This window comes from Mobula hypostoma, chromosome 9 (genome assembly GCF_963921235.1).
Source record: "Mobula hypostoma chromosome 9, sMobHyp1.1, whole genome shotgun sequence".
Classification (NCBI taxonomy): Eukaryota; Metazoa; Chordata; class Chondrichthyes; order Myliobatiformes; family Myliobatidae; genus Mobula; species Mobula hypostoma.
Window position 1 is genome coordinate 145,647,104 of NC_086105.1, and position 24,700 is coordinate 145,671,803.

At 43.9% G+C, this 24,700-nt stretch overlaps 1 protein-coding gene across 2 annotated transcripts in view; it reads right to left on the reverse strand.

The window, feature by feature from the left end:
• trrap (transformation/transcription domain-associated protein) overlaps window positions 1-24,700 on the reverse strand; it is a 317,959-nt gene that overhangs the window by 196,566 nt on the left and 96,693 nt on the right. For both annotated transcript variants that reach the window (XM_063059362.1, XM_063059361.1), the window contains exons 31-37: window positions 23,327-23,395; window positions 20,297-20,416; window positions 19,473-19,592; window positions 10,655-10,816; window positions 8,312-8,493; window positions 6,837-7,035; window positions 5,954-6,082 (exon numbers count right to left, since the gene is read on the reverse strand). In XM_063059362.1, coding sequence (XP_062915432.1) covers window positions 5,954-6,082; window positions 6,837-7,035; window positions 8,312-8,493; window positions 10,655-10,816; window positions 19,473-19,592; window positions 20,297-20,416; window positions 23,327-23,395 — 981 coding nt within the window. The remainder of the gene's footprint in view (window positions 1-5,953; window positions 6,083-6,836; window positions 7,036-8,311; window positions 8,494-10,654; window positions 10,817-19,472; window positions 19,593-20,296; window positions 20,417-23,326; window positions 23,396-24,700) is intronic.

A 24,700-nucleotide genomic window follows, 5' to 3' on the forward strand; every position in this document is an offset into this window, starting at 1 on the left:
CACAAGTGTGAAAGCCATGGGCATCCTCAGTCCTCCAAAAGATGGAAAACTCATAGCTGGAAATGTTTTAAATTGTGGGAATATTTGAATTATTCATGGTTAGCATGACTGAACTTGTTCATGTAAGAGCTGAAATGAGTTCCTACAGGTGAGACAACAGACTCTTCTTTGAGATTCAATCACAATTTAACACTGATTAACAATTTATAGCTGTGGTAAACAGGATGAACTAATGAATTAGTCATGGCTATGCAGCAGAGAAATGGGCCCTGCGGCCCAACTGGTCCATGTTGCCTATGATTCCCATCCCAGCTAGTTTCATCTGACTGTGTTTCGCTCGTATCCCGTTGAACCTTTATGTGTAGAGTACTGTGCAAAACCCTTAGGCACATACATAAGGAGTGATTGATAAGTTCGTGGCCTAAGGCAGAAGGAGTCAATTTTAGAAAACCTAGCACATTTATTTTTCCTACATTTACACACTTAGTTCAGCAGTTGTGGAGCATATGGATTCCTTCTTTGTAGAAGTCAGTGTCTTGGACCTCCAGAAGTGGTCCACAGCAGGGGTGATTGACAGGTTCGTGGCCTAAGGTAGAAGGAGATGAGTTATTAATTTCAAACTTTCTGCATTTTCACTCAAAGAGTTGAACTGCACGTAACAAGAGCTGCATAACTCATCTCCTGCTACCTTAGGTCACGAACTTACCAATCACCCCTGCTGTGGACCACCTGGAGGTCCAAGACGCTCTCGTTACACGCACATGCAATTCAACTCTTTGAGCGATAATGCAGAAAGTTTGAAGTTAATAACTCATCTTCCTCTACCTTAGGCCACGAACTTATCAATCATCCCTGTTGTGCACCACTTCTATAAAGAAAGGATCCGTATGCTCCACGATTGTTGGACTAAGTGTGTACAGGTAAGAGGAGACTATGTTGAAAAATAAATGTGCTAGGTTTTCTAAAATTGACTCCTTGTACCTTAGGTCACGAACTTATCAATCACCCTTCATATATAGCTAGGGTGCTTAAGACTTTTGCAGAGTACTATATTTGTCAGCTTAGTTCCTTAAGGTTGTTATAGTCGGGGGGGAAGGGGTGGTGGTAATGGGATAAGCTGCCACTACCTATTAAATGCTCCCAATGGCATGCGCCTCAAATAGCCTCTGACAACTAAGTCCAGCTCCTGGACTTCACGTGTGGCTTAGCTACTAAGCCCGGCAGAACAATTTCTACTGACAGGAGAAGGGACAAAGGCTGGTTACTGGCGCATTTGTCACTTTGGGCAGATGGGGCTCATCAGCCGTGGTTGGCAGCTCACCTAGGTAAAGGAAAACGCTGATCTCAAATCTCCGCTGCCTTGTGGCTATAACCACTCACTGGGAAGGCTTCAGGAGTAAAAAAACTCCAAGGGAAAAGTCTGGAACAGGAATTCCTAAGGCAGTCCTATGTTGAGTTCATGCTGACTGGCAACTCCTGCGATGCTGCTGGTACCAAACTATTGGTCTCTGCTGTTCCTTCGGGTTCATCAGATGTGTGGAGAGGGGGAACTTGCTACATGGGCAACAGCTTGCTCTCCATATTGTACTGCCCAGGCTTGCGTATGTCAACCCTAACCAATGGAGGCCTCATTCATGTTTGTCAACGTGAAGCAGAGAGCAAGTCTGTAAATCTTGTGGAACCAAAGTATGTTGGCACTGGTAAGGATGGAGTGGAGCACCGCAGGAGGGGTGTGACACAGGTGTGCCAGGGGCTAGTGGAGGCAGTGCAGGCCAGGCACACCCAGCCCTGAGACACCAGGCAAGGTCATTTGATTCCAAACAATTGGTTTATTGATCATTACACAATGTCTCTCCGGTGCCTCCCGCTCCCTCCCCACTCCCTTCCTCCTTTCCCAACCATGATTCTCCTCTCCCTGCCCCCTTCTCACTCTCAGTCCACAATAGAGACCCATATCAGAATCAGGTTTATCATCATCATCATCATGTGATCACTCGTGGTTGAGTATTATTCTTCTCCCGGTGATTGATCTGGTCACTTGTGGGTCTTCAGATGACTGAAGAGGCCGGTCTGTGATCCACAAGCCCTACTATGGTGTTGGCAGGTGTAGGTCATTGAAATGTATTTGGTTGGGCCTTTCCCAGCCTCTCCTTACATTGAAGCCACTTAGTCTCAGCAGCAGGGTGGAGGTTTTCTTCGAGCTGTGCAGACCCTCATAGACAGTCCTTCTCCAGCTTTCCCTATCTGGTGCTAATTTCTCCCATCCATTCAGGTTGATGTGGCACTTCCTCAGGTGGCTCTTGATATTGTCCTTGAACTGCTTTATCTGCTGTCCAGGAATGTGCTTTGCATTTTTGAGTTGGCTGAACAGGAGTTGTTTAGGGCAGCGGTCCCCAACCACCGGGCCGCGGACCGGTACAGGGCCGCAGAGCATGCGCTACCGGGCCGCGAGGAACCGATATGATTTGGCGATATGAGTCAGCTGCACCTTTCCTCATTCCCCGTCACGCACTGTTGAGCCATTACGTGCGCGTCGTCCATGTCAGCGTGGGAAGGAGATCAACTCCTCGAGCTTGCAAATGACGGCGGGCTGAAAAGTCTGTTTGACATAACATCTCTGCCGGCATTCTGGATCAAAGTCAACACTCAATATCCTGAGATAGCCACAGAAGCACCGAAAACGTTGCTTCCATTTCCAACATATCTCTGTGATGAATGTAACAAAAACTAAATTGCGGATTAGACTGGACACAAGGAACCCCATTCGAGTATCGTTGTCCCCCATCACCACTCGATAGGACCGTCTTGTTGCAGGAAAGCAAGCCCAGGGCTCCCACTGATTCAGCGATATTGGTGCGTTGCAATGATTTTATATGTTCATACGGGGAAAATATGCGCTGTGTTTAATATCCAAACGTTACTTAAAATGTTATGATGCTATTGACTTATATAACCATATAACAATTACAGCACGGAAACAGGCCATCTCTGCCCTTCTAGACTGTGCCGAACGCTACTCTCACTTCGTCCCACCGACCTGCACTCAGCCTATAACCCTCCATTTACTTTCCTGTCCATATACCTATTCAATTTTTCTTTCAATGATAAGATCGAACCTGCTTCTGACACTTCCACTGGAAGTTCGTTCAACACTTAGCTCCCCTGTCCTCCCCTGATAATTGACTTATCGCTATATTCATGAGAGGAAAATGCGCTGTGTGTTTAATATTAAATTCGCTAGATAAAGCCTTTTAGAAACGAAATTGAGTGTATTAGCCACTTACCACCGATATTCCGGTCGTGATTAACACCCCCTCCGAACAGAATCGCCACACACGATTTGTGGAAAAATAATCGGCAGGTGCACGCATGCACACTGGTGCCCGCGCAAGGCTTCATGGTCATTGTAGTCTTTCTCTGGGTAAACGCAACGTATTTGACTGCTACTCTTGTCCGTTGGCAACCATTCCCCCACCCCCCCAACCCAGTCGGCCGGTCCACCGGTCCGCAAGAATATTGTCAACATGAAACCGGTCCGCACTGCAAAAAATGTTGGGGACTCCTGGTTTAGGGAGGCAAGAGTCAGGCATTCGGATAACATGACTGACCCATCACACTTCGTGTTGAGTCATGATTGCAGCTATGGAGTTAATGTTAGCTTCCTCCAGGATGCTGGAGTCAGTGTGTCTGTTCTTCCAGCTAACTCTCAGAATCTTACGGAGGCATCTTTGATGGTAAGTTTCTATGGATTTTATGTGCCTACTGTACGTTGTCCCTGACTCCACTCCATATAGCAAGGAGGGGAGAACTATAGACAGAAGCTTAATGTTGGTCTTGATATCCCGATCTTCAAAAACCCTCTTTCTCAGCCTGCTAAAAACTCCACTAGACAGCCTGGTCTGCAATTTACTTACTTCAAGGTCAATGTTGGCTTTTGAAGAAAGAAGGCTGCCAAGATATGGGAATTGATCAGTGTTCTCCAGAGGGATGTTGCCAACTTGGATGGCTGGAGGTTTAGGAGCTTGATCTGGAGCAGGTTGGTGCCGGACTTGGGTTTTCTTGATGTTCAGATCAAGTCCCAGGAGCTTGTAAGCTCTGGCAAAAGCATTCATTATGCACTGTAGATCCACCTCAGATTCAGCTATGATGACGTTGTTGTCTGCAGATTGGAACTCAATGATGGAATTAGTTGATACCTTGTCTTTGCCTTGAACCTGTTAAGGTTAAAGAGCCCCCTCCCCCCATCTGTACTATAGAGAATCTGGACTTGGCAGGTGACGAATGGTTGCAATAAAAATGATACGCCCCTGTTTGACCCCGGTCTCAAGCTTAAAAGGTGCTGTTTCAGAACCGCTGTTGCTGATGACTGTTGCACTCATATCATTGTGTAAGAGCTGCAGGATCTTGAGGTATTTCTCCAGGCACCCGATTTTGGACGATACCTGCAGGGCAGGATGATTTACAGAGTCAAATGTTTTTGTAAGGTCTATGAAAGCCATATAAAGTGGGAGGTTTTATTCCCAGGCTTTCTCCTGCAATTGACATGCTGTAAAAATCATGTCAAATGTTCCTCTGGCTGGATGGAAGCCACACCAAGACTCAGGCAGGAGGTTGTCTGCCAGAGGTGAAAGCCAGTCACATAAAATTGGATAAGTACCTTTCCTGTTGTAAGATGACTCTATAATTTCCACATTCAGCTTTGTCACCTTTTTTTTGAAGAGTGTGACAATCGGGGAGTTCCTGAGTTCAGCTAGAATCTTCTGGTCGCACATCTTGACAAGCAAGACATGAACACGATTTAAAAGTTCTGTGCCACCTTCACTGAGGATTTCTGCTTGAATTCCATCAGGCCCAGTGGCCTTGTTGTTCCTCAATTTCTTGTAAGCTCTCTGCAGCTCTTTGATACTGGGAGGCTTACTCATATCCTCCTTCAATGGGTCATTGTGGGAACTGGTTGATGACTTCAAGGTCAACACTGGTGTTACAATTAATTAGCTCCTGAAAGTGTTCCTTCCATCGAGAATCGATGGCATCATTGTCCTTTAGCAGCCTTTGTCCATCTTTGGAGCGAAGGGGGTTTAGGCCCCAGGACTTTTGCACAGTACTGTACTTACCTAAATGCCTTTTAAATATTAATATATCTCTAATTTGGAATTATTATCCTTAACATATGTCGTGAAAATTGTTGTTTTTGCAACAGCAACATAGTTCAGTACATAAAGTATACTACAAATTATAATAACAAATATAAACTCCATGACAACGGTAGCGACCTGGGTTCAGTTACCGCCACCATCTGTGAGGAATTTGAACATCCTCACCGTCTCCTCTGACTGTGTGTGTTTCCTATGTTTGCTCCGTTCTCTCCCACAATACAAACACATGCAGATTACTAGGTTAATCGGTGTAATCGTGCTGCGCAATCTCGTTGGGCCATAAAGGCCTGTTACTGTGTTCTATCTCTAAGTAAATATATATATAAGCACAAAAATAGCGAGGTGATGTTCAGAGACTGTTCAGGAATCTAATGGCAGAGAGGAAGAATCTATTCCTAAAACATTGAGTATGTGTCTTCAGGCTCCTACACCTCCATCCACATGATAGTAATGATGTTCTAGGTGGTAAGGGTCCATAATAATGGATGCCACCTTGCTGAGGCCTTACTTTTTGAAGACGTCCTTGATGCTGGGGAGGCTAACACCCATGAACTTCTTTAGAAACTCATTCCTATTACAAACCACTCTCTCAATAGGGTTCCTATTAAATCACTCTCCTCTCACTTTAAACCTGTACTCTCCGGTTGCTGATACCCAATCCTGGGGAAAAAGACAGTATGCATTCACCCTACGAGGGGAATAGTAGGCCAAGGGGACCTGTTCTGTTCTATGAGTTGGTAACTGAAGACTGGATGGCATGAAATTATTAAGAAGGGACACGGCCGACTCCACCTTACCTTGGTGATGAAAACACTGGTGATGCTTTCCGGGTTGTCCCCCTCAGGGTTTGGGGGTCCTAGCAGTTGCTCTCCTTCCCCTTTATCGAAACTGGACTGGAAAGCAGGGATCAGGATGTGCTGCAAAGCCTACAGAGACACAAAGCAAAACCAGTCAGCACATGGCATCCTGTGGACATACTGTAGGTCTTTCACTGGTACATCCAAGACCAACTACTCCAATGATTAACTTATAAGTGTCATTCAGAGTCATAGAGCGTTACAGCAGAAACAGACTCTTCAGCCCCTCTAGTCCATGCAGAATACCTTGTCCCACAGACCCACACCTGCACCATAGTCCTCCGGATCCATCCCACCCATGTCCTTATCTAAACTTCTCTTCAATGCCCAAAACGTCATCAGTTTATTCCCTCCATAGAGGAGGAGGAACTCAGCAGGGCAGGCAGCATTTATGGAGAGGAACAAACAGTCACTATTTCAGGCCAAGACCCTTCACCAGGCCTGGAAAGAAAGGGGGAAGAAGCAGAATAAAAAGGTGAGGGAAGAGCAAGCAGTACAAGGTGATAGAAGAAACAGTCAGAATGCTGCAGGAACTCAGCAGGTTAAGCCACGATTATAGAAATAAAGTCAACATTTCTTGCAGAGACCCTTCATCAGGACGATGCTGCCTGACCTGCCAAGTTCCTCCAGCATTTTGTGTATTGCTCTGCATTTCCAGCAACTGTAGAGTCTGTTATATGTGTAATTTAAGTTTGATGTTTTTATTCGTGAACATTGCTTATATAATGCTATGTTGCTGTGATACTATTGTAAGTTGTCATTGCATTTGTGCATATGATAATAAGCTTGACACTGACTTTAACAGCACTACAGATATATTCACCTTGGCTTTAAGCTCATCTCCAAAGTTTGGATCATAAAACTCCACAAATCGGAAAAAGAGGGCGCGCTTCTGCGGCACGCTGTAATTCTTCGGGATCTCCTCCTCCATGTATTCCTTGAGGAAGGTCATATTGCTGAGGAAACGTCCTGTGAAGGCTCGAAGCAGCTGGAAGAGCAGCTCAATCTCCGCATAGTTCCGCCTGTGGGAAGTGAATATTCATCCGCAAACTGGTCAGTGCAATTCACCTCCACAGGGCCTGATCAGACCTTACAACCACAGTCAGAATCAGCATCAGGTTTGTTACCACTGACTTATGTTGTAAAGTTTGTTGTTTTGCAGAAGAGTACAGTGCAATACATAAAAATGACTACAAAGTATAATTGTATATTTATATACACAAATACAAATATATACATGTATATTTGTGTATATAATATGAATTATATTAATTCTATTAATTTTATAATACAGTTGAGTCAGGTCAATTGGGCAAAAGATTAATCAGAGCAGCAGTTTATTTGGGACAACTGTTAAAGAACAAAAACTATTCAAGCAAACAGCCAGGATTCCCTTCGGTTATTTTGGACACTCTGCCACTTGATTGGGACAGAAGACTGTTGCTGAACAGTTTCTAACTAGCATCAGTGGTGCGCACTTGTACGATGCTTAGAGCGAACAGTTTTTAAATAGAATCTGTTGCATGTGTTTCTGTTCAAACAGTAGTGATTATACTCACTGATAGTTGTCAATAAGCAGTAAGACAATTTAGAACTGATTTGCTCACTGTGGTTTCAAGCATTCAGGTTTGGAGGTGCCAGAAATAGTTATTAGACATTACGGAGAGAACAGTTTTAAATAGCATCAGTTGTAAAAACTGTGTATAATATAATGTTTACTTTATGTTTCTCTTGAGAATGCTGCTAATCTAACACAATGGCATTCAGAACCAACTGGCTGAACTTTAACCATTACAGTTTAGCAACACATTGAGCATTTTGCACTAAAATTGACCTTTTTTGTTCGAATTGCTTTCTTTCTTGTAAAAATTGTGTACAATTTAAATTTAATTTGTTTTCCTCGTGAATGCAGTTTATATGTGCCACGTGCCTGCGATACTGTTATACCTGTGCATACATGAACTTGACAGATGATATAAAAGATCCATTTCGAACATCTGACTGAATAAGTTACTTTGTTCGATCATACAACGCCGAAAAATTCCAAACAATGGACCAGTAAAGATAATGCAATATCCTCACAATTTACAATAATCTAGCAAGCTGTAAATCACAGAAATTCAGGTTATGGTGCAAATTAAAACAATCTTTGTAACTTCACAACAAGCTTCAAACATTAGATGGAAGTTTAGAGAACTTTCACAAAGATTTTATGCTCAGAGTGGCCATAAATGAAAAATTTATGAAGGAAGTCTTTCATCTGAACCCTGGGAGCAAACAAAAAGGAATGTTCCGTACTTGCAGTAATTCAGCAGACAGAAGGCAAGGAGTTTTGGCTCCTTCCAGTGCGTGGCAACCATGCTTTCCTTGCGATGTCGCTCCTGGAATGCGTCACTCACCCATACCCGTCGCAGGTGACTGACCAGCTGAGGCTGGCCTGAGAGCCAGTTCCCGTCATTTTTCACGATGATGCTGATTATCTATCAGACAAAATGATGGTTAACTGGGTGATAGAACCAACCCACAGTAAAAATCTGTAAACAGAAGGTGGGGGTGGGGGGGAGATTAAATACCTTTCTCTATCAGTCCCTCCTCCTCCACAGCATGGATCGTGGCAGCACACCGCTCCTAGACTCTCTGGTCCAAAACTCTCACTACTGGAAACATCCTGTCCATGTCCAATCTAGGCCTTTCAACATTCAGTAGGTCTCCAAAAGATTCCCCCCCTCCCATGCTTTATTCTTCTAAACTCCAGGTAAAGTACAGGCGCAGAACCAAATGTTCCTCATACATTAACCCTTTCATTCTTGTGAACCTCCTCTTGACCCTCTCCAATCCTACACATTCATCCTCATCATCAAACAACGAGGTTAGGTAGTATTCGCCACCTCCAAAAGCGAGCAAAAATTCTAATCATAGTCACCAAGTCAGACACCATCCACATATCTTACCTCTGCATCGGTGACATCACAACTATTCACAAGGCCTCACTTGAAGCTGTCAAAAAGATCATCGTACCAGCCCATACCATCATCTTCCAGCTCCCATTAGGCAGAAGGTTCAGAAGTCCCACACCACCAGGATGAAGATCAGCGACAACCATTTGGTTCTTGGACCAACTAGCAAAACCCTTATCACTAAGTTTAGCAAAACTGGCCACTTTGATCCCTTTGCACCAAAGTAGACTTTTTTGTTCTAATTTAATTTCTTTAATAATTGGGTCTGTGTACATACATCTATTGAAGCTTCTGGACACATCTTCAGTGATGTTCCTGGAATCATCAGGTGTTTTGGGTCTTTCAACATCATACAACCTCCTCCAGGTGACCCAGCCGGGGCCGATCAGACCCCAGCTTGTGTCCAGATGGCTAGCTACTTATGACTCCATGGCTCCCCTCTTTTGAGCCACAGCCATCTTGAGGCCCTCTCTGTCGCATCGGTGGTACTGCGGATGGCTCTCCTCTTTCTCTCTCCCTCGATCCCTAAAATGCTGAAGGCTCTAACTAAAGAACGGGCTACGAATCCCCTACAACCAACCTCCACTGGGAGACACCTCGCTCTCCATCCAGCCTGCTGCCAGTTGCTGACCAGTCCTGCGTACTTGGAGAGTTTCCTTTCAAAGGCCTCTTCCAAGCTATCTTCCCATGGGACCGTCAGCTCCAGCAGCACCACACTTCCAATGCCAACAGAATATGCCCACAATTAATTAACCCTAACCGTATGGCAATGGAATGTAAAGGGAAACCGGAGCACCCGGAGGAAACCCACGTGGTCACGGGCAGAATACAAAATTTTACAGGCAGCAATGGGAATAGAACCCCAATCTTACAGCTGACACTGTAATAGAGGTACGCTACTATGCCACCAGTATGTATTGGATCTGTGCATTATCAACGGACTAGTATAGGTAAGTGGGCCATGGACAAGATGGATAGGCGGACCATTATCTGTGGTGTTGGCTTTAAGGTTGCAGCTACAACACCAGGTTAAAAACCACCACCAAACAGGACATGCCCTCTTCTCATTACTACCATAACAGGGGAAGTGTGCACTCAAAGCTTTAAGACAGCAAATTCCTTGCCAAAATCAGCTTTCTAAGTGAAGAGTGAACACATGGACACTATCTCACTATTTTTTGTTCTTTAATAACAACTTATTGAGCACTTTTCATACAGGTGGTGTAGTTCAAAGTGCTTTACAATGGGATAAAGTGCAAACATGAAAATAAAATTTAAAAAATAAAGATAAAAATAAAAATAAACATGAAAGTAAAAGACAAAAAGATATTAGTTAAAGGCAAGATTAAATAAATATGATTTGAGCTGGTGTTTAAAAAAATGTCAACTGAATAGCATCCCCTATAGTTCTAGATATTGAATTCCACAGTTTAGGAACGCAGTTCAAAAAAGCTGACTTGCCAGTTAGCTTTTGAGAAAGTGTTGAAATTAGAGAGACCAGCAGAACACCCGAGAGCTCGAGCGGAATGATAAAATAAAACGATTCTGTAATATACTCATTTCCACTACTTTGTGGCAATAAACTCGTATTTGAATAAATATGATAGAAGACCAGAAGTTCAATGCAGCAAAAATACCTAAAGGCTAATGTAATTTAGCAGTACATCTGGAGAGATTCATTCACCTTAATGGCTTGGAACTGGAGATCTAAGCGAATGTTACTGGTACTGGGAGAACCAGGCCTGACCGCAGCTTGCGCTCCAGGGAACAGCAGGTTGACGAAGCGTCCAGGTGTGGCTGCAAGTACGTCACGCAGCGGCTTCGCATCCTTGTGCTTGAGGAAGCTCTGGAAATAAGTGAACACGATAAGGAATCAGAGAAGATTAACTTGATTTGACCCATGACCATCGAAACACACAGTGAAACACATTGTTTTGCATCAATGACCAACACAGTAGAAAGATGTGCTGGGGGCAGCCTGCAAGTGTTCCCGGGCTTCCGGCATGTTTGCCATTTATTAACACTTGCTATCCTGTACATACATGGGAGGAAACCAGAGCTCCCAGAGAAAACTCAAATCAGCACGGGGACACCATTTACAGTCAGTGGCAGAAATTGAACTCCATCCTTACGGCTGGCACCGTGAAATCTGTACTAACCACTACACTACCATGCTGCCCGTGTTTCCACTTTCAGGGTGCTATGGGCTTGACCAGAATGATCTCTGAGCAAATGTCTCCTTCTGGAGAAGAAGTCACCAACTAGAATTCTTTTTTTTATTTTTATTCAGCAATTCAGAGCAAGAAAGCTGCGAGTGGAACGGCTAAGGGTTTCTGGAGTGAAGGCATTTTACTACTCGGGGTAAAAGAGAGGCAAGACTGCACAGGTGTGTGACATCAGCTAGTAGAGCGGGGAAAGTTTAAAAAGACCGCCATATCCAGCAAGCAGCGTTCGGAGTGGGCAGCGGAGTGAGAGGTAGCAGAGTGATAGGGCTTTGGCTCATCGGGCTTAGGCGGTAACAGGACGAGGTAGGTTTACCTGTGCTAATTGCGGAAAGGAAGTGGTATGTGTGAGAGGCCGGTTTTCTGTGCTCGGTGTCCGATGTGGGAGGGCCTGGAGTCTCCCAGCCTCCCAGACGGCCATATTGCACCTGATGTGTCGAGCTGCAGCTCCTAAGGGACCACGTTAGGGAACTGGAGTTGCAGCTCGATGACCTTTGTCTGGTCAGGGAGAGCAAGGAGGTGATAGAAAGGAGTTATAGGCAGGGGGTCACACCGGAGCCACGGGAGACAGACAAGTGGGTAACAGTTGAGAGGGAAGGGGAAGAGTCAAGTACTAGAGAGTACCACAGTGGCTGTACCCCTTGACAGTAAATACTCCTGTTTGAGTACTGTTGGGGGGGGACAGCCTACCTGAGGAAAACAATAGTATCTGCCCCTCTGGCACAGAGTCTGGCCCTGTGGCTCAGAAGGGTAGGGAAAGGAAGAGGATGGCAGCAGTGATAAGGGACTCTATAGTTAGGGGGTCAGACAGGCGATTCTGGGGACACAGGAAAGAAACTCAGATAATAGTTTGCCCCCCAGGTGCCAGGGTCCAGGATGTTTCAGATCGCGTCCATGATATCTTGGAGTGGGAGGGAGAACAGCCAGAGGTCGTGGTACATATTGGTACCAATGACATAGGTAGAAAAAGGGAAGAGGTCCTGAAAAAAGACTTCAGGGAGTTAGGAAGGAAGTTGAGAAGCAGGACTGCAAAGGTAGTAATCTCAGGAATACTGCCTATGCCACGCGACAGTGTATTGGAATAGAATGAGGTGGAGGATAAATGCGTGGCTGAGGGATTGGAACAGGGGACAGGGATTCAGATCTCTGGATCATTCGGACCTCTTTTGGGGCAGGTGTGACCTGTACAAAAAGGACGGGTTGCACTTGAATCCCAAGGGGACCAATATTTTGGCAGGGAGGCTTGCTAAAGCTACTGGGGAGAGTTTAAACTAGAATTGTTGGTGGTTGAGAACCGAACTGAAGAGACTGGGGAAGAGGCGGTTGGCTCACAAATAGAGAAAGCTTGGAAACTGTGTGAGGGTGGATAGGCAGATGATAGAGAAGGGATGCGCTCAGACCGACGGTTTGAGATGTGTCTATTTTGTGTTGGGAACGTGGCCAAGTGGTTAAGGCATTCATCTACTGATCTGAAAGTCACTAGTTCGAGCCTCAGCTGTGCTGCGTGTTTGTGTCCTTGAGCGAGGCACTTAACCACACATTGCTCTAGTGTCTGTGTGAGGAGTGGCGCCCCACACAGACTTCCAATCTACGCCTTGTAAGGCATGAAAATGCCCGACACAGGCCTCTCATGGTCTGAGTCGACACTCACTCCCTCCCTCCCCCGTCCTCTCTCCCTATTTTAACACAAGGAGTATCGTGAACAAAGCGGATGAGCTTAGAGCATGGATCAGTACTTGGAGCTATGATGTGGTGGCCATTACAGAGACCTGGATGGCTCAGGGACAGGAATGGTTACTTCAAGTGCCGGGTTTTAGATGTTTCAGAAAGGACAGGGAGGGAGGCAAAAAAGATGGGGGTGTGGCACTGTTGATCAGAGATAGTGTCACGGCTGCAGAAAAGGTGGACGTCATGGAGGGATTGCCTACAGACTCTCTGTGGGTGAAGGTTAGGAACAGGAAGGGGTCAATAACTTTACTGGGTGTTATTTTATAGGCCGCCCAATAGTAACAGGGATATCGAGGAGCAGATAGGGAAACAGATCCTGGAAAGGTATAATAATAACATGATGGGAGATTTTAATTCCCCAAATATCGATTGGCATCTCCCTAGAGCAAGGGGTTTAGATGGGGTGGAGTTTGTTAGGTGTGTTCAGGAAGGTTTCTTGACACAATATGTAGATAAGCCTACAAGAGGAGAGACTGTACTTGATTTGGTATTGGGAAATGAAACTGGTCAGGTGTCAGATCTCTCAGTGGGAGAGCATTTTGGAGATAGTGATCATAATTCTATCTCCTTTACAGTAGCATTGGAGAGAGATAGGAACAGACAAGTTAGGAAAGCGTTTAGTTGGAGTAAGGGGAATTACGAGGCTATCAGACAGGAAATTGGAAGCTTAAATTGGGAACAGATGTTCTCAGGGAAAAGAACGGAAGAAATGTGGCAAATGTTCAGGGGATATTTGTGTGGAGTTCTGCATAGGTACGTTCCAGTGAGACAAGGAAGTTATGGTAGGGTACAGGAACCGTGGTGTACAAAGGCTATAATACATCCAGACAAGAAAAAAAGCTTACAAAAAGTTCAGAGAGCTAGGTAATGTTAGAGATCTAGAAGATTATAAGGCTAGCAGGAAGGAGCTTAAAAAGGAAATTAGGAGAGCCAGAAGGGGCCATGAGAAGGCCTTGGCAGACAGGATTAAGGAAAACCTCAAGGCATTCAACAAGTATGCAAAGAGCAAGAGGATAAGACGTGAAAGAATAGAACCTATCAAGTGTGACAGTGGGAAAGTGTGTATGGAACCGGAGGAAACAGCGGAGGTACTTAATGAATACTTTACTTCAGTATTCACTATGGAAAAGGATCTTAGTGATTGTAGTGCTGACTTGCAGCGGACTTAAAAGCTTGAGCATGTGGATATTAAGAAAGAGGGTATGCTGGAGCTTTTGGAAAGCATCAAGTTGGATAAGTCACTGTGACCGGATGAGATGAAGATGAAAAGAGGATGGCTTCTACAACAGGATAATGATCCTAAACACACCTTAAAATCCACAATGGACTACCTCAAGAGGCGCAAGCTGAAGGTTTTGCCATGCCCCTCACAGTCCCCCGACCTAAACATCATCGAGAATCTGTGGATAGACCTCAAAAGAGCAGTGCATGCAAGACAGCCCAAGAATCTCACAGAACTTGAAGCCTTTTAAGGAAGAATGGGCGAAAATCCCCCAAACAAGAATTGAAAGACTCTTAGCTGGCTACAGAAAGCGTTTACAAGCTGAGATACTTGCCAAAGGGGGTGTTACTAAGTACTGACCATGCAGGGTGCCCAAACACTTGCTTCGGGCCCCTTTCCTTTTTTGTTATTTTGAAACCGTAAAAGATGGAAATAAAAAAGTAATCTTTCTTAAAATATTAAAGAAATGTGCCATCTTTAACTTTATGCCTTCTTATGACATCTTTTACTCGCTTAGCTATTCACAGTAACAGAAATTTTGATCAGGGGTACCCAAGCTTTTGCATGCCACTGTATCAACAATTTGGTTAAGGGGACCAGGTGGAATATATCCAGGTTTACTGATGAAACAAGGCAGCAGGCAGCGTGGGCTATGAGGAGGACATGGAGAAGTTTCAGCAGCAGTGACAATAGTTAGCAGAATCAAAGGCACATCGGATGGAATATTAGGTTGTAAATTGGCTTTTTGTAAGGCATAGATAAAGCAGATGTGGAAAGCATGTTGCCAATAGAGGGAGTCTCAAACCAGAGGGTACAGCCTCAGAATGGAAGGATGTCCCTTTATAACAGATATGAGGAAGACTTCCTTTAGCCAGAAGATAGTGAACCTGTAGAATTCAGTGTCACAGACAGCTGTGGAGGTCAAGCCATTGGGTATATTTAAAGCAGAGTTTGATAGGTTCTTGATCAGTCAGGGTGTCAAAGGTTACGGGAAAGGGGTTGAGAAGTGAAGTAAATCAGCATGATGGAATAGCGGAGCAGACTCGGTAAGCTGACTGGCTTAATTCTGCTCCGACATCACGAGTTCCGAAATACAGTGAAAAACTTGTCCTGCATACTGTTCATACAGATCAATTCAAGAGAAAACAATAAAAGAATGCAGAATAAAGTGTTACAATTACAAAGGAAGCGCAGGTCAGGTAGTCAATAAGGTGCAAGCCCTAGTAGATTGGAGGCTGGGTCATTGAGTATATTCAAGAGAGGGATTGGCAGATATACGGATATTATGAAAATAATGGAGCATAATTTTAAGGTGATTAGAAGAAAGTATAGGGAGCATTATCATCATCAGGTGCCGTGCCCAGTTTGAGCTTTGACCGCCATGGCCCACACACTCCTGTTTCGGGTCAAGTGGATCAATTCATTGGTATTCATTTCCAGTTCTCTGGCTGCTGTCTCCATCATCATTTGTCTTTGTCTTCCTCTTGCTTTCTTCCCTTCAATCTTTCCCGTAATTACTGTGCGTTCTAACTCCTCTTTTCTAATCACATGTCCAATTGCCTTTTCATGATCTCATACATTATTTCTCTTTTTGTGCTTGCTCTGTTCATGACATCCACGTTAGATATTCGTTTCGTCCATGATATTCTTTGCATCCTCCTCAAAAACCACATCTCTGTTGCTTCAATTCGTTTCCCCACGTTACTAGATATTAGAGTGTTACAACATTCTGAGCCATATAACATAACTGGATAAACGGACCATTTCAGTACTCTAAGGCAGGTTGTCATGCCTAGTTTAGTATTGGTCAGTATACTCTTCATTCTCATAAAAGTGTCCTTTGCCATCCCTATTCTTCTTTTGATGTCCATGTCGCACCTGCCATCTGATGTCACCCAGCTTCCTAAGTAGCAAAAGTTCTGTACTTGTTTTATGTCTTCCCCATTTATTCTCAGCCTGCAGATAGGATTCTCCTTCTTTTTGGATATCACCATACACTGTCTTTTTGCAATTGATAGATAGATCCATTTTTGCACTTTCTTCAACAACTGTATCAATTAAGTTTTGTAGTTCTTCCTCCGTACTTGCAATTAACAGTGTCATCCGCATATCTGAAACTATTGATGTTTTCACTGCCAACTTTGATTCCCAAGGTGTCTCTTATTTTTTGTAATATTGTTTCACTGTATACATTAAACAAATCAGGGGAGAAAACACACCCTTGCCTAACGCCTCTCTTGATTTTCGTAAACTGACTCACTTCTTCCTCTATTCTTACAGCGGCAGTTTGTTCCCAGTACAGATTTCTGATTAGGCGGAGGTCTTTCGAATCTAGATCTAGAGTTTCCTGTAATTATAGGGAGCATGTCAGATCATTAACAAGAGAAAATCTGCACATGCTGGAAATGTCAGAGGTAGTTTTTTTTTTAAAAACAGAGTGGTGAGTGTGTGGAACATGCTGCTGGCGTGGTGACAGAGGCAGATACATTCGAGACATTGAAGAAACTCTTATGCTCATGGTTGAAAGAAAAATAGAGGGCTATGTGAGAGGGAAAGGTTAGGTTAATCGTGGACTAGGTTAAGAGGTTGGCATATCACTATGGGCCGTAGGGCCTGTACAGTGCTGTGTTCTCTGTTGTAAAGTAGGGGTTCCCAAACTTTTTTATTGCCATGCACCAATACCATTAAGCAAGGGGGCCCATGGTCCCCAGGTTGGGAAACCCTGTTCTAAAGGGACAGGGGATTGCTGGACGTGATATTGAAGCAAAAGATTAGCCATTATTTTATTGAATGAAGGAGCAGATGAGAGGGAACAAATGGCTTCCTCCTGATCCATCTTATGTAGCACTGGTGAATTTATTCTCTATTTCACTAAGATACAAAAACATGTGCCTCAAACACAGAATGATTACAATATCCATCAGAACCTTTTTCCACAGCTTAAAACACATCTATAGTTAATGCAAGAGTAATTATCTCTCAAATGAAGATAAGAATCAAACCAGACAAGCTAATGCAAGTCTACCCGATCTCATTTAATGTTCTCAAATCTCAGGAAGTTACCCTACAATGTTGAACGTGCTTTATAAAACACAGAAAGCCATACAGCCCAACTTGCCACTTCAAAAAAGTGCTGGTTCTCTCCTATTGCCCCATTTCCTAACCTTTTAACTTTAAGTTATTAACCAATTCCTTTGGAAAGTTACCATTGAAAATGTGCTCATTGCTATTTGAAAAAGTGTATTCCAGAGCACAGAGTATCACAGAACAGAAGCAAGTCCTTTGGCCCATCTAGTCTGCACTGAACTATTATTCTGCAGAGTAGCAACAACCCACACCTAGACCATAGCTCTCCATACCCTTCCCTTTTATGTACTAAAAGAATCTTCCCTTAAATGTTACAATCAAAACTGTATCCACCACTTTTGCTGGGAACTCGTTCCACACTCGCACCCTCTGAATGAAGAAATTCCCCGAGGTTCCCCTTAAATATTCACCTTTCACTCTTAACCCATGACCTCTAGTTCTGGTCTCACCCAACATCAGTGGATACAGCCTGCTTGCACTTACCCTATCTATACCCTTCATAATTTTATATACATCTATCAAATCGCCCTCATTTTTCTGCACTCCAAGAAATAAAAGCCCTACCCTATTCAATCTTTCCCTGTAACTCAGGTACTCAAGACCCAGCAACATCCTTGTAAATCCTCTCAGTACTCTTTCAATCTAACTGATACCTTTTCAGTCGGTAGGTGACCAGAAATGCACACAATACTCCAAACTTGGCCTCACCAGCATCTTATACAGCTTCAAGGTCATGATAACTTTCTGTGTAAATTTATTATCTTCCCTCCTGCTCACTGATAAATAATTTAAAACCAGATCCACTAACTGAATGTCTTCTTGCCAAAAACCCCCAATTGTGAATTCCTCCATTAATCATTCCTCACCTCTACTCTACGAAGAAAAGTCTCAAATTACTTGGCACTCCCAATACTGCATCGTTCTGATATCTCCCCAGTGGATCAGCTCTCAGAAGCTTACATAAAAATATCATCAAACAGAGCAGTTCTTCAAATTGGATTCATCCATCAAGAGTTTATGGTGCCCAAACTAATTTATCAGCATTAATTTGGGAGGTGGATTCCCTACATATTGGACACTCACTAGAGTTGAATCTAGATGTGATAAATCAAGCTGAAGGTCAATTTTGTTTTCCTTCAAGTAATCATAGAGTCATAGAACACTACAGCACAGAAACAAGCCCTTCGATCATCTTGTCTGTCCTGAACTATTATTCTATTATCCTACGACCTACACCTGGACCACAACCTTCCATATCTCTCCCATCCATGTACTTATCCAAACTCTCAAATGTTGGAATTGGACACACATCCACCACTTCCACTGGGAGTTCATTCCACACTCTCACCACCATCTGAGTGAAGAAGCTCCCCGTCAGGGTCCACTTAAACATTTCACTTTACACGCACCAGTTTATATGCATACTTACAGATGGGTAAGGCTAATCAGTGATACTTTTACATGAACTGTTTATTAGAAGGAAAGTCATCACTGGAGTTAGTTTTTAAGGCAGTAGGAGTCGTGTTGGTGTAGCCAGTAGACAGTGTCAAGGCAGTGGTGACTGGTCCTCCCTCTGGAGCCTCCCGATTAGTCTCGAGTCTGCTCTACACTAATTTCAGCAGAGCTGTGCTGTAATCACAGCTGCTTTACCAGGGGGGCACTTGACGCTGGAGTATTGTGTTCAGTTCTGTGCGCCTCATTATAGAAAGGATTTGGAAACTTTAGAATGGGTGCAGAGATGATTTACTGGATGCTGCCTGGATTAGGGAGCAAGTCTAATGAGAAAAGGCTGAGTGAAGTAGAGTTTTTGTCAATGGAGAAGAGGAGAATGAGAGGTAACTTGATTGAGTTGTACAATATGATAAGAGGTATAGTTCAAGCAGACAGTCAGAAACTTTTTCCCAGGATGGAAACATATTACAAGAGGGCATATTTTTAAAGGGGTTGGAGGGAAGTGTATGAGTGGGTGGGGGGAAAACGGATGTAGGTTTTTATTTTACAGAGTGGTGAGTGTTTGGAATGCAGTGCCAGGGTGATTGCCAGACAAATACATCAGGGGCATTGAAGAATCTCTTAAGATAGGCACTTAGATGACAGAAAAATTGAGGGCTATGTAGAAGGGAAGGATTAAATGGATTTTGGAGTAGGTTAAAAGTCAGCCCAACATCATGGGTTGAAGGGCCTGTATGGTTCAATGTTCGATATTTCACATTCAATGACTCCAGAGGGCTACTGAGCATTACCATAAACATTCTGCTCCATTGAGGGTCATTCAAAGTGGCTTCCATCATAAAAAGCTCCACCGTTTGCGCTGGGTAACGTGTCAGAAACTTGATTAGGGGCTCTCGGAATGGACTCCCAGCCTGCATGAGGGAAATATAATATAGGAATTAAATTCCAGACACAAAAGAGGTTCATTTGTTCAGCCAACGCAGTACACAAGTCAGTATGCAAAATGTAAATACTTAGCGATGTCTCTTCCCCGGTCACTGTTAGGATCTGGATAAAGGGTTCATTAGGATTCAAATTCCACAGTTTGCTGACACATTTTCACTTTAATGAATCCAGTCAACAGCTCAGTTATTTTGGAGCAACATGCAAAAGAGCTGGAGGAACTCAGAGGGTCAGGCAGCATCTACGGAGGGAATGTTTCAGATTGAGACCCTTCAAGGGTCTCCAGCCGAGCTCCTCTACCTCCTTTGTGTGTTGCCATGACTGATGAAGGCCAGTGTCCCAAACACTTTCTTCACTACCCTGTCTATCCAGGGCCCCACTTTCAGGGCACAATGTACAGTGTCACTGTTAAGCTAGAGGCAACAGTGAGAAGAGTTATAAACACAAGTGATTCTGCAGATGCTGGAAATTCAGAGCAACGCACACAAACTGCCAGATGAATTCGGCAGGTCAGGCAACATCTATGGAAAGGAATTAAGAGCTGACATTTCAGGTCAAGACCCTTCATCAAGACAGCTGAAGGTCCGGGTCCTGATTAAGGTAATTGGCCCGAAACGTCGACACATTATTCCTCTCTACAGATGCACTCCAACCAAGTGGGAAGAGTTATTACCTCAATAAGCATGGCCCTCTCAGTTTTCATCACCACCTCCAACAGGGGCTTCACCAGGGTCTGCGGTGCAGCCGGTATCAAGTGAAACAGATTAATGATGGCTGAGCAGATCTTCATTTCCTGTGCAAGCAAATTAGAAAGATTAAAAAGAAGGCCATTGAACCATTAGACCATAAAGACATAGGAACAGAATTAGGCCTTTTGACGCATCGAGCCTGTACCACCATTCCATAATGACCATCTTATTTTCCCTCTCATCCCCAATCACCTGACTTCTTCCTGCAACCTTTGATGCCTGGACCAATCAAGAACCAATCAACCTCCGCTTTAAGTATGCCAAATGACTTGGGCTCCACAGTCACCTTTGGTAATGAATTCCACGGATTAACCATCCTCTGGCTAAAGAAACTCTTGATTTCTATTCTAAAGGGACGCCTTTCTATCCTGAGGCTGTGCCCTCTGGTCCTAGACTTCCCCACGATAGCAAACATCCATAGAGATGGAAAGTATTAACTCATTAACTATGTACACAGTCCTGCCCACTTCTGAAGCTGTTAGACAAGGTCAAAAAATTTAATGTCAGCTGGAAATAACAGAAATGTTCTCCTCAGGTAAACTGATATCTAGGGGAGCATGGTAGCGCAATACTTTACAGCACCAGTGATTGGGATTCAATTCCCACCACTGTCTGTAGGGAATCTGAACATCCTCCCAGTGACTGTGTGGGTTTCCTCCCAGTGCTCCGGTTTACTCCCACATTCCAAAGACTGCTGGTTGACGAGCAAGGGAAGGAGTCAAGTTAGAACAAGATTCCACAAGCAGAAGTAATTGAAGAAAAGGAGGAAGTCGTAGAGGGATTGTCTACTGAGTCTCTGTGGGTGGAAGTTAGAAACAGGAAGGGGTCAATAACTCCACTGGGTGTTGTTTATAGACCACCCAATAGTAACAGGGACATTGAGGAGCAGATAGGGAGACAAATTCTGGAAAGGTGCAATAATAACAGGGTTGTCGTGGTAGGAGATTCTAATTTTCCAAATATCGACTGGCATCTTCCTAGAGCAAAGGCAAGATCGTGCCTTACGAGCCTGATTAAATTTTTTGAGGATATGACTAAACATGTTGATGAAGGTAGAGCAGTAGGTGTAGTGTATATGGATTTCAGCAAGGCATTTTATAAGGTACCCCATGCAAGGCTTATTAAGAAAGTAAGGAGGCCTGGGATCCAAGGGGTCATTGCTTTGTGGATCCAGAACTGGCTTGCCCACAGAAGGCAAAGAGTGGTTGTAGACGGGTCATATTCTGCATGGAGGTTGGTGACCAGTGGTGTGCCTCAGGGATCTGTTCTGGGACCCCTTCTCTTCGTGATTTCTATAAATGACCTGGATAAGGAAGTGGAGGGATGGGTTAGTAAATTTGCTGATGACACAAAGGTTGGAGGTGTTGTGGATAGTGGGGGGCTGTCAGAGATTACAAGGGGACATTGATAGGATGCAAAACTGGGCTGAGAAGTGGCAGATGGAGTTCAACCCAGGTAAGTGTGAGGTGACAAAGTTGCTGGTGAATGCAGCAGGCCAGGCAGCATCTCTAGGAAGAGGTACAGTCAACGTTTCGGGCCAAGATCCTTCGTTGTGTTTACGTAAGTGTGAGGTGGTTCATTTTGGTAGGTCAAATATGATGGCCGAATATAGTATTAATGGTAAGACTCTTGGCAGTGTGGAGGATCAGAGGGATCTTGGAGTCTGAGTTCATAGGACACTTAAAGCTGCTGTGCAGGTTGACTCTGTGGTTAAGAAGGCATACGGTGCATTGTCCTTCAACAACCATGGGATTGAGTTTAAGAGCCGAGAGGGAATGTTGCAGCTATGTAGGACCCTGGTCAGACCCCACTTGGAGTACTGTGTTCATTTCTAATCACCTCACTACAGGAAAGATGTGAAACCTATAGAAAGGGTGCAGAGGAGATTTACAAGGGTATTGCCTGGATTGGGGAGCATACCTTATGAAAATAGGTTGAGTGAACTTGGCCTTTTCTCCTTGGAGCTGCAGAGGATGAGAGGTGACCTGATAGAGGTGTACAAGATGATGAGAGGCATTGATCATGTGGATAGTCAGAGGCTTTTTCCCAGGGCTGAAATGGCTATCACGAGAGGGCACAGCTTTAAAGTGCTTGGAAGTAGGTACAGAGGAGATGTCAGGGGTAAGTATCTTTTACGCAGAGAGTGGTGAGTGCGTGGATGGGCTGCTGGCGACGGCCGTGGAAGCGGATACGATAGGGTCTTTTAAGAGACTCCCGGATAGGTACATGGAGCTTAGAAAAATAGAGGGCTATGGGTAACCCTAGGTAATTTCTAAGGTACATGTTTGGCACAGCATTGTGGGCCGAAGAGCCTGTATTGTGCTTGTAATTTTTCTATGTTTCTATGGATGGTTTTGGGATTTGGGCTCGGAGAACAGTGTAGCCTCTTATAAAACACCACACTTAGATCTCACACATCGGCTTGATTTCTACGGCAGAACACTCAATTTGCTAAGATTAACTTCCTTTACTTCTATGCAAGGAGGGATATGGAGCAGGAGGAAAATCTGATGAAGGGCAAGAATACAAGGAGGAGACGTGTAAAATGCCTCTGGCATCTTCAACACTATCTCCTGCTCCCTCAGTTTTGAGATAGTGCAACTGCTCAGAGACTATTACTCCTTAAGTTAGAAACTCACAAATGAGTCTTCAGAAATGCATCATTTACAAAATCTTGCGTTAATCGTTCTGAAAAGCCAAAGGGCTTGAAGTTTGTCAGAAAGTTATGATTTAATTAACCCTTCCTTGAAATACTAAAGAAGAAAGTTTTGCCAATTATAATCACGTTATAGCTTTCTCAAGGTCACCAGTCATTGGGAATTAACAATCAGTCTCAAAGGCTTCATTACAATAACGCCCACTGAAGTAAATCTCTAATCATAATATTGTTTTCAGTATTGTTTCATTGGAAAGCTTTGTAACAAAGTGCTGCAGTAGTTTTATTTAGGACTTACATTGCCATCACTCCTCTGCCCTCCTTTGTGTGTGAGGACCACCACCTCCATCCACTTACGTAGGTGGGCCTGTGTTTGGAAAGAAAAATTTCCATCCATTAGAAGAGTTTTCAGACAGAAATCAACAGTTCGTTTAAATCAGAATTGGGTTTATTATCACTGACGTGTTGTGGTTTGTTGTTTTGCAGCAGCAGTACAGTGCAGTACATATAATAATTACTATATACTCCACGTACGTTCGTGGTCTTCTGCTGCTGTAGCCCATTCACTTCAAGGTTTGACTGGTTGTGCATTCAGAGATGCTCTCGTGTACACCGCTGTTGTAATATGCGGTTATTTGAATTACTGTCACCTTCCTGTCAGCTTGAAGTGTATGGACATCGTGTAGGCAGAAAGGAGTCATTCGGTTAGGCATTTGATTATTAATTTAGTTGGTTTGGCACAACAGCTTGTACAGCCTCAATGTACTGATGAAATGAAATGATCCATATGGATGGCATGAAAAACAAAGATTTTCACTGTACCTCAATACATGTGGTAATAATATACAAATTTATCAATTCATTAAAGAAAAATCCTGTTATCCTTACTCAGGCAGGACCTACAGGTGACTCCATCTACAGCTTTGCAATTAACTCTCAAGTGCCTTTGGAAAAAGAATTGTAAGACATTCAGTGGTACAAAGCTGCTGCAGTCTACATTCTAACATAATTTCTTACACAATTACTAAACCCATCAGCAGTAAACAAGACCTAAACTTTGAATACAGAGCACATTCCATTGAATTCTCTGTGGTCCAAACTACTCACATGATAACTTGCTCCACCTTCCTTCCCTAGGAAGAACTCAGGAACAAAGAAAACAAGAGCAGGAGCTGGCCTTTTGGCCCATCGAGCCTGCTCTGCCATTCAATAAGACCATGGACTCAGCTCCACCTACCTGCCCTTTCCATACCCTTAATTTTTATACTACACAAAATACTCCTCATAGACTAATCCCCTCATCTCAGGAATTAACCTTGTGAACCTCCTCTGCACTGCCTCCAAAGCCAGTATATCTTTCTTCATGTAAAAAAAAAATCCATTAATTGCAGCCCTCCAACTATCACCTCCGAAACCCCATCGCTATTTCCACTCTTCTCCTCCTTCATATGCTTAATGGTTGCTCTTCATCAAGATCTACCTATCACCTCTGAAATCCCACCAGTACCCCCACTCTCTCCCCTCCTTCACATGCTAAATCATTGCTCCACACCAGGATCTACCTATCACCTTCAAAACCCAATCGTTATTTCCACTCTCCCCTCCTTTATGTTCCTAATCACCGCTCCTCACCAGGATCCACCTATCACCTGCAATCTCTTGCTCCGTGCCT